The 15,476-nt window shown below is 40.5% G+C and overlaps 1 protein-coding gene across 1 annotated transcript in view; it reads right to left on the reverse strand.

Annotated features, from left to right (window-relative positions):
* The window catches only part of cbx2 (chromobox homolog 2 (Drosophila Pc class)), a 32,268-nt gene that overhangs the window by 12,124 nt on the left and 4,668 nt on the right, over window positions 1–15,476 (reverse strand). The window contains exons 3-4 of the mRNA XM_048555369.2: window positions 12,505–12,570; window positions 12,142–12,211 (exon numbers count right to left, since the gene is read on the reverse strand). Of these exons, the coding sequence (XP_048411326.1) occupies window positions 12,142–12,211; window positions 12,505–12,570 (136 nt within the window). The remainder of the gene's footprint in view (window positions 1–12,141; window positions 12,212–12,504; window positions 12,571–15,476) is intronic.

Consider the following 15,476-nt stretch of genomic DNA (forward strand, 5'->3'; position numbering starts at 1 on the left):
AGAGAGTGGTAAGGGCGGGCGTGGAACGCCCTGCCTGCCAATGTAGTTAACTCAGCCACATTAGGGGCATTTAAACAGTCCTTGGATAAGCATATGGATGATGATGGGATAGTCTAGGGGGATGGGCTTAAATTAGATCACAGGTCGGCGCAACATCGAGGGCCAAAGGGCCTGTTCTGTTCTACGTTCTAGTACAACATCCCTATTCTTTTGCAGACTGTGTCCTAACGTTTACCTGTCAGATTTTCAAAGCAGGCAAGGACAATGGATTAGAAAATCCAAGGACTAGGGATTCTGCAAGTCTATGCCATGTATCATGCATGGTTGTGTGCAATGCCTTTCTCTATAACAGCCCTAGCATCTGGGTGCTATAGCCCCTTTGTAAGGGATTGTCAATTACCCCAAATCACTCTCAGTGTGAGTACAGCCATTTTCTTTCCAAATGAACTTTGGTTTCCAGCAAAAGTAAAGGCAAGTGAGCATTCCTCATCCAGTGTCTTGCAGTCTGTGCCCGAATATCTAAATCCCCTTCCTGGCAAGTCTTCCCATTGGCCTCAAATTTTCCCAGATCCCCAAACTTGTCTGCATGCATCATTCTAGAAGTACTGAGACCCTTGACTGGTGGTTGTGCATTTCCGTGATTCTCTTCACCCTCAACCTCAGGCTAGCTGCGATGGAGTCACAGGACTGACTGTGACACACTGGATTGCAGAGGCATGAAGCACCTTAATGGGATCATTCTGAACTGATGCCTGGCTGCTAAAAGCCTGGACTGATACCTTTGACGTATTGTGCTGGGATACTCTTACTGATGGGTGCCTCCATGGACTTAAAGACTTGAGGGGAAACTTCTGTTTTTTAAACTGAGAGCATTTCCAGTGCAGAATAAACATCTAGAGGAAGTGGCAGATGCAGGTATTGTTACAATGTTTAAAGGAATTCAGATAAGTGCATGAATAAGAAATGTCTGGAGGGACATGGGCGAAGCGCAAACAGGTGGAAGTAGTTTAGTTTGGGACTTTCGTCAGCACAGACTGTTTGGATTGAAGGGTCTGTTTCTGTGCTGTATGACTACAACTTTAGAGAACTACTCCCCAAAGACTTTGATGGCTGCTTGCTTGCTGCACATGTTCTGTCTCTGCCATGTAAACTGATGGCAAATGGAGCAGGCATGAATTTGGTGTAGCACACTGCCATACAGCTAAATGTACACTCTTGACGGAGGACTCCTGAATATCAAGGCAAGCAGTCTGGTTGTACAATTCTTCTAAATGGCAAGGGATGGATGGTGCAAGCAAGCACGTAGCTACTAAGTGAGCAAGCTAGGAGCCCTGACATGTGGCTGGGTCCCTTCAGCAGCCTTCCAATGTTAGTGGCCAGTCTGTGTTTCCAGAGATCCCTACCACAACATTAGAGGTGACATGATGGTTGTGTGAAATTGGCAAACACCAATGCTAATGTCCTTGGATAAGGGACGTGTTTAGTGATGTTGTGGATCATAGCCTCAGGTGCAGTTTGATCAAATGCAACGTGGAGCAAGCGACAAGCTGAATCCACCAGGAACCCTTTCTGATTTCCGTGACCAGTTTTCTCAATGCCTAGCTTGCTTGGAATGTTTGGCAAAGTAGAAAGTAGAATATTAAATGAGGCTGCTATCAAGGCATTTAACCACCAATAATCACCCTTAATTGGCAACTTGCTGTTGCCTAGGAAGAAACTCTCCACTGCTTTGCAAAAACTCATCTGATTCTATCACACATCTCACCGCAGTCCATATTGCTTAAGCCCCTGAAATGTTCAGCCCAATAGTTCTTTTATTATTCTTGAACTGATCAAAGTTTAATGTGATCCCCTCATAGAGCACTTGTGGTACAGTGATGGCCTGGGTTCAAGTCTCACCTGCCTCAGAGGTGGGTCATGACAGGTTGATTAAAAAAAATCTACTAAACAAGTTGATTTTGAAAAAAATAAAGTTTTGATAGGATTAAGATAATAAGACATACGCAAGTAGGCCAGTCAGCCCATTGAGTCTGTTCTGCCACTGAGTGACATGATGCCTGATCTGATGATCTTCAGCTTCACTTTCTGCCTTCACCTATAACTTTTGATTCTTTTACTCATTAAAAAAATTTGTCTCAGCCTTCAATATACTTGAACAGCCCAGCCTAGACAGCCTTCTGTAATAAGAGAATTCCATAGATTCACTACCCTCAGAAGAAATTCCATCTCACCTGTTTCAAATGTGTTACCCTTTATGCCGAGATTATGCTGTCTTATCCCTCTCTCCCACAAGGGAGAACAATCTTAGTGCATCTACCCTATCAAGTCCCCTAAGGACATTGTATATTTCAATAAAGGTTACCACTTATTTGTCTATGTTCCAATGAGAATGGGCCCAACCTACTCAACCTCTACTCATAAGACAAACTTACCATACTTTGTATCAGCCTAGTGAGCTTTCTCTGGACCACCTCCAAAGGCCAAGATATCTTTCCCTAGATAAGGGGCCCATATTATTCACTGCATAACAGCTGTGATATCACTAATATCTTGTACAATTTTAGCAAAACCTCCACACTTTAGACCTTACTTCCTTTGAAATAAAAGTCAACATTCCATTTTCCTGTTGCACAATGCACTTGGATGCAAGCTTTTTAAGATTCATGGATAAGGACTCCCAAAGACCTCCGCTGGAGCTTTCTGTAGTTTTCCTCTAAGTAATATTCAGCTCCATTTTTCCTGCCTAAATGCATAACCTCACATTTTTTACTCTATCATTTTCTATCTAAATTTTTGCTCAATTGCTCAGCCTGTCTGCAGAGGGATAGAAACATTATATCATCCTCACCACTTGCCTTTCCATGTATTTTGGGTCATCTGAAAGCTTGGCTATATCACTATCATTTTTCTCATCCACATTGTTAATACATATTGCACATGATTGTGGCTCCAGCACTGATCCCAGTGGTACTCCACTAGTTCTAGGTTTCCATCCTGAAACTGGCCCCTTTATTCCAACTCTGGCTAACTATTAGAGGACAATCCTTATTTCATGCTAACATACTACCTCCAGCTCCAAGAACTGCTATCTTAAGTAGCCTGATGTGCGGTAGCTTATCAGACGTCTTTTGAAAATCCTAATATTTAGTATCCTGCCCCTTTATCTATCCTGGACTGTTACTTCTACAAAGAATTTATCAGGCTTGAATTCTCTTTTTGAAGTCATGCTGATTCTGCTTGATTTCAAAAGCTCTGCTATGACATCCATTAGCAGACTCCAACGTTTTCCCAACAACAATTAAGCTATCTGGCCTACAGTTTCCCTCTTTTTGTCTCTTTTCCAAAAAAAAATAGGATATTACATTGGCAAACTGTCAATGTTCTGAAATCTAAGGATGCTTGAAAGATTACTACTCGTGCATTCACTATCTCTGCAACTACTTATTACCCAAAATACATCTCATCTGGTCCTGGGGCCTTATGGTCTTTAGCCCCATTAGCTTCCTGAGCACATTAGTGATGGTTATTAGATTTATTTCCTCTCCTTCTGTTTCCCAATCGACTATTTAGTAATTTTGGAATGCTATTAACATCTTCTACACAAAGACTGATGGTAAAATTTAACTTTTAAGCTCTTGTAGACTAATCTGAAAGGTTGGCTGGGACATTACCAAAGTGAGTGTGTACAAAGTGTGTAAAGTTCAAAAATTTAAGTTTGAATAATATCCGTTCCTAAACTGTTTTTAACCAATGATACTTTAACTGGGATGTAAATTGAGGATTCCAGACCCTTAGATTCAGATTCCACAGATTGAATTACTGCATGGATGCAGAGTGCATTTTGGTACAAGTAGCCACACTTCGATTTTATTTGAAGAAATCCGCTCACTGGCCACATTCCCAATCCTCTGGTATTTGTCTCTCAATATTTTGCTATTCGAGTATGTTTGGTGTGCAAAACACACTCCTATATCTGCTGAGCAAAGTTGAGAAGCATACCAGATGTTGTTTGGAAACAGCTTATGGCACAGTAGCACATCTCAAAACAGCAGCTCCTGGATTTTTACATCTTGACATGCACGCTGTTTTGCAGAAGCTGTTGTTTGACTTATGCATTAGTAAGTGAGTGTCATTAACTTCACCACTATATTTTAATCAGCCCCCCCCCTCCCAAATCAATTTTGCTATCAATAGCAGAATTTACTATTCTGCTGGTTGTCAAATTTTTAAAGAAATGTATTTAATTTCATGAATGCCATCCTGGTGCATTGGTTTCTTCAAAATATTGCTTTATTTGGCAAGTTTTCTCCACTAAGAAAGGTGGATACATGACATCATCGCCTTCTAAAACTAAAAAAAATCATATCACAGGGGATGTGGGCATTACTGCCTAGGCCAACATTTTTTGCCCGTCTGTAGTTACCCTCAAGAGGGTGGTGATGAGCTTTTGTGAATAGCTACAGTCCAAATGGTGCCAGGATAGCTACAGGCATTAAACAGAAAGTTCCAGGACTTTGCCTTAACAATAGTAATGGAATAGCCATTTCTTCCACGTCAGAATATTGTACGGCTTGAAGAGGTGGTGTTCCAATGCAACTGCTGCTCTAGTTGTTCCAGCTGGTAGAGATCAACGGATTTAGAAAATGATAATAAAAAGAGTTATACAGACCCTCTGGTCTAAACATTCCATGCTGAACGTCCTAAACTAAACTAGTCTGACCTATCTGCACTTGGGCCATGTTCCTCCAAATATTCCTTAATTATTTAATTATCCAAGTGTCTTTTAAACACTGTAGCTGTGTTTCTTCTGCTAGTTCATTCCACACGTGTCACACTAAAAAAATTTGCCCCCTCATGACTTAAATCTCTCTCTCCACTCACCTTAAAAATATGCCCCCTAATCTTGAAATCCCCCATCCAAGGGAAAGACACCTACCATTAACTAAAATCATGAGGGGTATAGATTTGATAAACCTCTATAAAAAGGTCACTTCTCAACTTCCTATGCTCCAGTGAAAAATGTCCCAGCCTTTCTTTATAACTCAAAACCTTCCACACCTGGCAACATCTTCATATATCCTACTGGACTCTCTAACTTAATGTTCTTCCTTTGACAGGGTGACTAGTTCTGGTCACTACTTCAGGACAGGCCTCACCAACATCCTGTACAACCTCAACAGGATGTTTTAAGCCCTATACTCAAAAAGGTCTGAGTAATGAAGGAAAGCATGCCAAATGACTTTTTAAACCACCCTATGTGATGCAAACTTCAAAGAATTATGTACTTGAACCCCTCTGTTCTAGGGCACTACCCAAGGCCCTACCATTATTTGTATAAGCCCTGTCGCTGTTGTACCAAAGTGCAATATCTCATATCCAAATTGAACAACATCTCTCATTGACCAAATGAGTCAAGATCCCTTTGCAACCTTTGGCAATCTTCTTTACTGGGACTAATTGGTGTCATCCACAAACTTACTAAGCATGCCTTCTAGATGCTCAAACAAAATCATTTACGATTGATAAACAAAAACAGGACTCAGAATCAATCCCACTGGTAACAGGCCTCCAGTCTGGAAAGCAACTTTCTACCACCATTCTGTCTCCTGCCATTGAACCAACTATGCTGACTGGATACAAGCGCTCTCTGAATCCCATATGACCTAACTTTATAATTAGTCTACCACACAGAACCTGGTCAAATGCTTTACTAAAGCCCAAACAGACAATGTGAGAGACTGTAACAGTTTCTTATAGATGGCACGTATTGCTGCCACTGTACCTTGGTAGTGCAGGAAGTCGATACTTAAGGTGATAGATGGAATGCCTGTAAAGTGGGCTGTTTTGTCTTGGTGATTGAGTTATTTGATTTTTGTTGGACCTGCACACAAGACAGGCAAGGGGAAAGAGTATCTACCAAATTCTTAACTTGTGCCTTGCAGATGGTAGACCAGAAGTAAGACCACAAGATATAGGAGCAGAATAAGACAATTTGGCCCACTGAATCTGCTCTGCCATTTGATCGTGACTGATATGTTTCTCAACCCCATTCTCCTGCCTTCTCCCTGTAACCCTTGCTCCCCATACTAATCAAGAATCTACCTACCTCTGTCATAAATACACTGAAAGACCTTACCCTTCACAGCCTTTTGCAGCAAGAGTTCCACAGATGAACCACTGTTTGGCTGAGGAGATTCCTCACTCCGAGGCTGTGCTCTCAGGTCCTAGTCTCTGCTATTTGTGGAGAGATCTTCTCCACGTCAACTCTATCCATGCCCCTCAGTATTGTGCAAGTTATAAATCAGATTCGCCCTCATCCTTCTAAACTGCATCAGAGTCCAGACCAGAGTCCTCAACTGCTCCTCATTAGATAAGGCCCTCATCGTCAGGATCATGTGTGTCTCTGGAACCCCTTCAATGCCAACCCATCCTTTAGATTTGGTGCACAAGTCACACTTGACACTTTCCAACACTGTTTTCCACCTGCCATTTCTTTGCCCACTCTAACATGTCCAAGTCCTTCTGTAGTTTTCTCACTTCCTCATGACTACATGTCCCTCAATCTATCTTTGTCATCTGCAAACTTAGCAACAGTGCCCTCAGCTCCTTTGTACAGATTGTAACGGATTGATGTGAATAGTTGTGGTTCCAACACAAACCCCTGCTGAACTCTCCTAGTCACCAGCTACCATCCTGAAAAAGACCACTTTATCCCTACTGGCTGCCTTCTGCCAATCAGCCAATCCCTATCGATGCCCCTAAACTATGGGTTCTTCTCTTATTTAGCAGCCTATGCACACCTGAACAAAGGACTTCTAGAAATCCAAAAATAGGTCATTCACTGGCTCTCCTTTGTCCAAGTTGCTCATTACCACTTCAAAAGAATTCTAACAGATTTATTTATCAGGTATGACCTTGCCCTTGAGTCCATGTTGACTACACCGTAGACAGGCATTGAAGAGACATGAAGCAAGTTACTTGCACCAGAATTCCGAGTCACTAATGTTTAGATGCTGGTTGATGTTAGACCTCAATGTTAGTATTACTGGATTCAGTTATGGTACTGCCATTGAATATCAAGGCATGATAGTTACATTCTCTTGCTGGACATGGCCATCGCCTGAGACTTGCACACCGCAAATGCTTGCTGCCACTTATGCAGTAGCCTGGGCCACATTCATGCTTGGGCTGACACTGATATCAATACGACTGCTTTGCCATCTGAAAAGTGAGAATGTTACTGAAAAATGTGCAAACATCTGACACATGATGGTGGGAAAGTAATTGGTTAAGCAGCTGAAAATGGTTGGGGCTATGTCACCACCTTGAGAAATTCTTGCAATTATGGCCTCTGATAGAGACAGAGACAATCGAACAATAATCAGAGTTGGCAGGAACTGCCGATGCTGGAGAATCTGAGATAACATGGTGTGAAGTTGGAGGAACACAGCAGGCCAAGCAGCATCAGAGGAGTAGGAAAGCTTGACGTTTCGGGTCGGGACCCTTCATCAGAATAATCACAATCATCTTCTTTTGTGGCAGATACGAGTCCAACCAGTGGAGAACTTTCTCCCAGATTCCCACTGACTCTCAATTTGCTAGAGTTCATTGAAGCTGCATTCTGTCAAATACTAGTTTGATGGCAGGTGCAGTAACTCTCACCGCTGGAGTCTGACTCTTTCGTGCCATTGTGACTAAGGCTTTAAATGAGGTTGAGAGTTGAGTGGCCTGGTAGAGCCAAAAATGCCAGAAGTTTATTGTACGCAAGAGTCGCTTGATAGCACTGCCAAAGACACCTTGCATCAATTTGCTCATAATCAAGGGGCAGACATATGGGATAGAAATTGAGTGGTTTGTGTTGTTCCGAGAGGATATACCTGGCAATATGGAAACGGGTATATACCAGTGTTGCAGCTTAGCAATACTTACACTAGTACTGAAGATAAACACAAAAAGGTTTGGCCCAATGTAATGCAGCTGATTGTAGAACATAGGAAGTGGCTATTTGCCCTATTATGCTTATATCAGCTGTTCAAAAGAGTCATTCAATCAGTTTCACTCCCCTACTCTCTGTGTTGCCCCTCTAACATTTCCAAGTATATAGTCTAATAACTTTAACTAACAAGTAGAGTCTTCTCCCACCACCTTACAGGAGGTACATAAATGGATCACATTGCATTAAATAAGGTTCACCACATTGCCCCCCCAGTTCTTTTGAAATTATCCTGAATTGGCACCCTCCAGATATTAACCCTCCTACCAGTGGGAGTCTTTTTTTAAAAATTTACTCTTTGAAAAGCTCCGAGCTTTTATCAACTCTATTAACCTTAAACCTTTCTGCTGTAAAGTTCAAATCATAAGATGCTCTTGTTTTTCCAAATAACTGAAGTTCCCTAGTATCATCTTGGTAAATCTCTCTTCCAAAGCCTTGATATCCTTGCTAAATTACAAAATGCAGAATTTCACACATTACTCCATTCAAAGCCTAGCCAATAAATTAAAAGGTTGAGCAGAGTTTCTCTGCATAGGTTCTCTGTCTCAATTAATAAAGCCATGGATCCCAGTTGGAGTTTTTAAACTTATTCTGCCGCCTTTAAAAATTTGTACATAAATTGAAGTTTCTGGCTTCTGGGTGTTTAAAATTAATTTCTGTATTTTTGGTGTTCCTTCCAAAATGCATCAGGTCACATTTCTCTGCAATATACCTGCCTATTTCCCTGCCAATATAAAAGAAATAAAGCCCATGAGGGCTACAAATACATTATAGGGTCTGTTATAGATAGTTAGGAAGTCACAATAGCATTTTCACTTTAAGCAAACATTACATTGGGATACCTTCTGAGGAAAGTGGTCCCTGTACAGGAAGGACAGATTGCACGTTAACTAGAGGGGCGCCAATATTCTGGGCGGGAGGTTTGCTGGAGCTCTTCAGGAGGGTTTAAACTAGTTTGGCAGGGGGCAATGGGAACTGGAGCTACAAAATCAAAAAAAGGGGTAGCCAATATACAGGCAGATACAACATAGAGAGTCTGTGAGGAAGGATAAACAGTCAATAGGGCAAGGTTGCAGTCAGTGCAATGGGTTGAAGTGTCAGGAATAAGGGTAATGAGCTTACAGCATGGATCAATACTTGGAACTACGACATTGTGGCCATTAGAGAGCTGGATAACACAGGCAGCAAAGGTTGCTGGATGTTCCGGGGTATAGATGTTTCAAAAAAAAAATATTGAGGGAAATAAAAGAGGTGGGGGAGTGGCATTGTTAATCAGGGATGGTATCACAGCTGCAGAAAGGGAAGTCAGAGAGGATGGTTTGTCTGAGTCAGTTTGGATGGAAGTCAGAAAAGAGAAAGGTACGGTCACTTTATTAGGTGTTTTATAGACACCCCTGCTCTCCCAACAGCAACAGAAACACTGAGGAACAGATTGGGAGACAGATTGTGGAAAAGTGCAGAAGTAATAGGGTTGTCATCATGGGTGACTTCAACTTCCCTAACAGAGACTGGAACCTCCTACATGCAAATAGTTTGGATGCAGCAGATTTTATGAGGTGTGTCTGGGAGGATTTCTGACTCAATACGTAGATAAGCTGACTCGAGAGGGGCCATATTGGATTTGGTGCTTGGCTATGAAACAGGCCATGTGTCAGATCATTTTGGTGATAGCAAATACAACTCCCTGACCTTGACTATAGTTACGGAGACGGATAGGAGCAGATGATTATGGGTAAGTATTTAAATGGCGGGGGGGGCAGTAGCCAGGAAGGAACTGAAGAATGGACTTAGGAGAGCTTGAAGGGGGTATGAAAAAGCCTTCGTGGGTAGGATCAAGGAAAATCCCAAGGCGTTCTGTGCTTATGTGAGGAACAAGAGGATGGCCAGGGTGAGGGTAGGATCAATCAGGGATAGTGGAGGGAACTTGTGCATGGAGTCGGAGGTGGTAGGGGAGGTCTTTAACGAATACCTTGCTTCAGTATTCAGTGAAAGGGACCTTGACGTTTGTGAGGACAGCATAAACTAGGCAGATATACTCGAACAGGCTGATGTTAGGAAGATGGATGTGCTAGAAATTTTGAAAAACATGAGGACAGATAAGTCTCCTCGGCCAGACAAGATTATACCCAAAGGTTACTACAGGAAGCAACGGAAAAGTTTGCTGCCCCTTTGGCGATGATCTTTGCGTCCTCACTGACCACTGGGAGTAGTACCACATGATTAGAAGGTGGCAAATGTTATTCCCTTATTCAAGAAAGGGAATAGGGATAATCCTGGGACTTACAACCAGTCAATCTTACTCCTGTGCTGGACAAATTGGAGAGGATTCTGAGAGATAGTATTTATGATTATTTGGAAAAGCAGTTTGATTAGAAATATAGTCAGCATGGCTTTGTGAGGGGCAGGACATGTCTCACAAGCTTTACTGAATTCTTGTGAGGCTGTGACAAAACACATCGATGAAGGCAGGGTAGTGGATGTGTATATGGATTCTAGCAAGGCATTCAATAGAGTTCCCCATGGTAGCCTCATTCAGAAAGTACGGCAGCATGGGATTCAGGGAAATTTGGCTGTCTGGATACAAAACTGGCTGTCCTATAGAAGGCAGAGGGTAGATAGAAAGTATTCAGCCTGGAGCATGGTGACCAGTGGTGTTCCACAGGGATCTGTTCGGAGACCTTTGCTCTTTGAGATCTTTATAAATGACTTGGATGAGAAAGTGCAAGTGTGGGTTTATAAGTTTGCCGATGACAAAGGTTGGTGAAGTGGTGGATAGTGTCGAAAGCTGTGGTAGGTTGCAAAGGGACACTGACAGGATGCAGAGCTGGGCAAAGAAGTGGCAGATGGAATTCAACGCAGAGAAGTGTGAAGTGATTCATTATGGAAGGTCGAATTTGAATGCAGAATACAGGATTAATGGCAGAATTCTTGGCAGCGTGGAGGAACAGAGGGATCTTGGTGTCCATGTCCATAGATCCCTCAAAGATGCTACCCAAGTTGATACGGTTGTAAAGAAGGCATATGGTGTGTTGGCTTTCATTGGCAGGGGGACTGAATTTAAGGGCCATGAGGTTATGCTGTAGCTCTATGAAACCCTGGTTAGACTACACTTGGAATACTGTGTTCAATTCTGGTCACCTCATTAATCGGAAGGATGTGGAAGCTTTAGGGAGGGTGCAGAGGAGATTTACCAGGATGCTGCCTGGACTGGAGGGCAGGTCTTAGGAGGAAATTTTGAGGGAGCTTGTGCTTTTTTCATTGGAGCAAAGGGAGGATGAGAGGTGACTTAATAGAGATATGCAAGATGATGAGAGGCACAGAGTGGACAGTCAGAGATTTTTCCCCGGGGCAGAAATTATTATTACAAAGGGCATAATTTTAAGTTGATTTGAGAAAGGTATACGGGAGGTGTCAGAGGTGGGTTCTTTACACAGAGTGGTGGGTGTGTGAAATATGCTGCCAGCAATGGTAGTGGAGTCAGATGTTTAAAAGTCTCTAAAGTAACTCTTGGAAAGGCATATGGATGACAGTACACTGCAGGTTACGCAGGGTAGTTTGATGTTAGTAGGATAATAGGTTAGCACAACATAATGAGCCAAAGGGCCTGCACTGTGCTGTACTGTTCTATGGTCTACGTATGACAAAAGTAATAGCGATCAAAAAAGTTAAGGTTGCCTTTTAGAAAAAGGGACAACTATTATATTGTTCACTGAGCAAGCAATCTGCATTTTAAATAAACAAAGTAATTGTTATTTTCCACATGAAATGATTCTGTCAATGCCAGAGCAAATGTAGCTGACTGATACCCAAACTAAAAAGGCAACCAACAACAGGAGGTTCTCGTTATCCAAAAAAATAACTCTGGGGAAATAGTCATTAAATATTTACAACTCAGGACAAGATTCAAAATTGGTATTGGTTGCTCTTGTATGTTTGTTACGTACCTAACTGATTATCTTCCTAAAAAAAACCAAGATGGTTATAAATTCAAGTAACACTCATCCTCTGTGGCATTCCAAAAATGGCTTGTTTGCAATTCTAATTTGACTTGAGCTAATAGAATCACCAGAGTGACTGAAAACAAGAAGTACTTTTTTCACTATTAGGCTGACATAAAACAAAAAAGAAAAAAAAACAAACAATCATACCACATGTTTTCTTGGTCTGCCCCTGGGCCTCTTGCCTCGTTTCCGATTCTGCAGTTCTCTCTCTTGTTGGCTGCAATTAGAACAAAATTCCATCCTTACTCAAAACAATATTCACATGTCTGTTGATGACTCAAATATGCTGCTCAAACCCACAATAAAAAAGGTACGAACAAATTTCCAATCTTGATTTCACTGGGAAACTAAGTGGAACAAAAAAAATTTAGAAGGGGCTTTTGTGCTTCTAACACCTAGATAGTTAAGTGAACATCAAAATAAGTAGAAGGCAAAGGTGATCTACTCACTCTCTTGCCTGAGGTATAGAAGAAACACAGTTATGGAATTAAATGGAAGAAATATTCTTACCTTCTTTGAAAAGCTAGGAGGAGCCGGGGATCAAGAATATTTTCTTCTGGCTCCCAGCTATTATGTCTATCAAAAAAAATAACATATCATTAAGATAAGGAAAATGTAATTTTGCACTTTATTCTAAGATACAGAAATTATGCTCACTATTTATTCTGCAAAACCAAATGCAAATTTACTGATATTTGCGCCTTTTAGGTAGGGTACACTTTTGCTTAAGTCTGCACTGAAAACTGGCTTAAAAAAAATTGAAGTAAAACTGACTTTTTTAGCTAGTTAAAATGTTCCTAATATTGAAATGCAAGATTATCTTTCATGTTAACAGAAAACATACTGAACACACTTTTGAATGAGGAGATCAAATCTGACCAAAGCAGAAACTTTAAGGCTTGGTTAAATTTACATTCTTGCTATATTGCTAAGTTACAATTTTTAACTGTTTAAATAAAAAAAAGTGTTTCATTCATTTTATTGGTGAACTGACACTGTTGAGTTTAATCCTGAAACCAGAGAATTACATTAAATAAATGTTTACATGGCCCATTGGTAAGAGAAAAGAAGCATCCAACAAATTGAGATTTTACTGTTAACTCAGTTTTGTTAATTTAAAAAAGTAACCAGTACATATTAGTCAAAACTAAGAATTGCATCCACAAAGGAAGTTATTACTTAAAATTCAACTGAAGCAAATGTTTAAACACAGTCACCAGCAAATTTGTGGCAAAAGGTGTATTGTAGAAAAGTATCCCCCTTATTTATGTTGTTCCACACTTGTATAAAAGTGCTAATACTTAAATTAAAATGAAAAAAAAAGTTGTTTCCTTAACAGTAACAGAAACTAGGCTGGCACAATTTTTAACAATTGCATTCTTAGGTGGGCATGCTGTCAGAGCCAGCATATTTTGCCCATCTCAAAATTTTTGAAAGGGCGCTGGTGCATCATGAACATCTGCAATACATGTTGTTTCACACTATGCAAGTTGTTTCTCAGACTCAACTTGTATGGTATTTCAATCAGTGCAATAATGATTAGCCTTCAAAAGAAAATGCATCACTGGCAGCAAAAGGTTGGGAAAAGTATTACATAAATGCACTTACATTATCTCTGTAACTGAAGAGAAGAAAAAAGACTGGGACAAACTGAAAATATAGAAAGCTAATATACATACACATAAGAAAAATTAAATGATGCACTACAATGATGGGAAAATAAAAATGCCTCAATATCATTTACTTTTTTTATTGTCCTGTAATCTATGAATTAGGAATACAGGTTTATTCAAAGAGGGCTCAGTTACAAATCATTTCAAAAATATCTTTAGATAAAAACAAAGTACAACCTCAGTCTGCTCCAAGTTCATTGAACATCTGCAAGCACTAGGACCCTGCAGTCATCCTTTGCACCCAATACAACTGCCCAACTGAAACCTCAGGTTTTTCCTGCAGAGCGATACCAGCAACTATTTAGAGATGCGGTAAACCAGTCAGGCCTGAAGAGATGACTGTTTACCGTGTGGAAGAAATATTTATTTTTCTTTCCTGTTCTGCTGTCATGGAATGAAAAGGTGAAGGAGACTTCAGGAGCATGCAACAAAAGTAACCTTCAGCTCTGCACCAGTCTGGGTAAGAAAAAAATATAGCAGATTCAAGCTGAAAAGAAGGCTGAGTGTAACAGTTAGGAAACAGACACAAGCATGCCACACATATAGATTAGAAAATAAGGAAGCAAGAGCAAGAAAGAATATATAACTAGAGTGAAGTTACAAAACAAAAATGGAACAAAGAATAAGGTAAGATAAACAAATTAATTTTTTCAAAAATGTAAGTGCAGTCATATATAACTCTCCAATTGTAATATTTTATTTATATGACTAGTTTACTTTCCCAGGTCTCAGTACTCCAACTGGTCCCAGGTAGGCAATATAGAGGCTGAGGTGATCTGCCAATTAATTATCTTCTAATGACACAAGCAATGCTGGAACTTGCTGTGAGGAGAATCAAGCATCCAGATGTATTGTGCAAAAGTTTATTACTGTAAAGTTTTATTGCACCTTTAATTTCCCAAAGTGCTTTACAGCAATTAATAACTTCGGCAGTGTTGTCACTGTTGACAAACACACCTCATTCTCTACATGCAAGATCTTATAAATAGCACCAACCAAATCTGTTTTGAATGTACAAAAAAAAGGGGGGGGGGGGAAGAGAAGCACTAGGATAACTTTTCTGTTCTTCAAATATTGCTGTGGGACCTTATTGCATCTACCTTCACACGCAGAACATCTCATCCAAATATAAAACACTTCTGAAAATTCAATAGAACACTACCAAACAAAAAAGAACATGCACCCAAGTTTGTTCTGACTCTCAGGTAAGAATGGAATTTGTGTCAGCTTTTGTACTTTTCCGTAACAATCATTAGTTGACTCGATAATGGGATAATATTCTGTAATTCCACGCAAACTTTTTTTGTGATGTCTGTTCAGGGGATAAGATGATGCACAGATTTGAGAAGGTTTCTCACAATATGGAAACAAAACTTCCAGTTGTTGGTTTGTACCAGGATTCATAGATTATCACCTGATCTTGAAAAGGTAGTGAAACTGTTGAGCAAAGAAATGAGAAATAAAACTACTCAACAGGTCTGACAGCATCTGTGGAAAGAAACTGAGTTCATGTTTCAGGTAATTCTGATCAAATGTCATGATCTGAAACATTAATTAGCATTTTGTTTGATGTCACATTTGCAGCATCTACTAGATTTTACTTTTATAGCAGAGATCAGCTTCTTTATTGTCACAATGTGGGCAGAAACAAAGCTGGTATTTGTTGTCCATCCAGTTCAAAGGCCATTGAACTGAGTGTTTGCTAGACTAATTCAGAAAGCATTTAAGAACAAGTCAGAGATAATGGGAACTGCAGATGCTGGAGATTCCAAGATAATAAAATGTGAGGCTGGATGAACACAGCAGGCC

Source organism: Stegostoma tigrinum, chromosome 22 (assembly GCF_030684315.1).
Source record: "Stegostoma tigrinum isolate sSteTig4 chromosome 22, sSteTig4.hap1, whole genome shotgun sequence".
Classification (NCBI taxonomy): domain Eukaryota; kingdom Metazoa; phylum Chordata; class Chondrichthyes; order Orectolobiformes; family Stegostomatidae; genus Stegostoma; species Stegostoma tigrinum.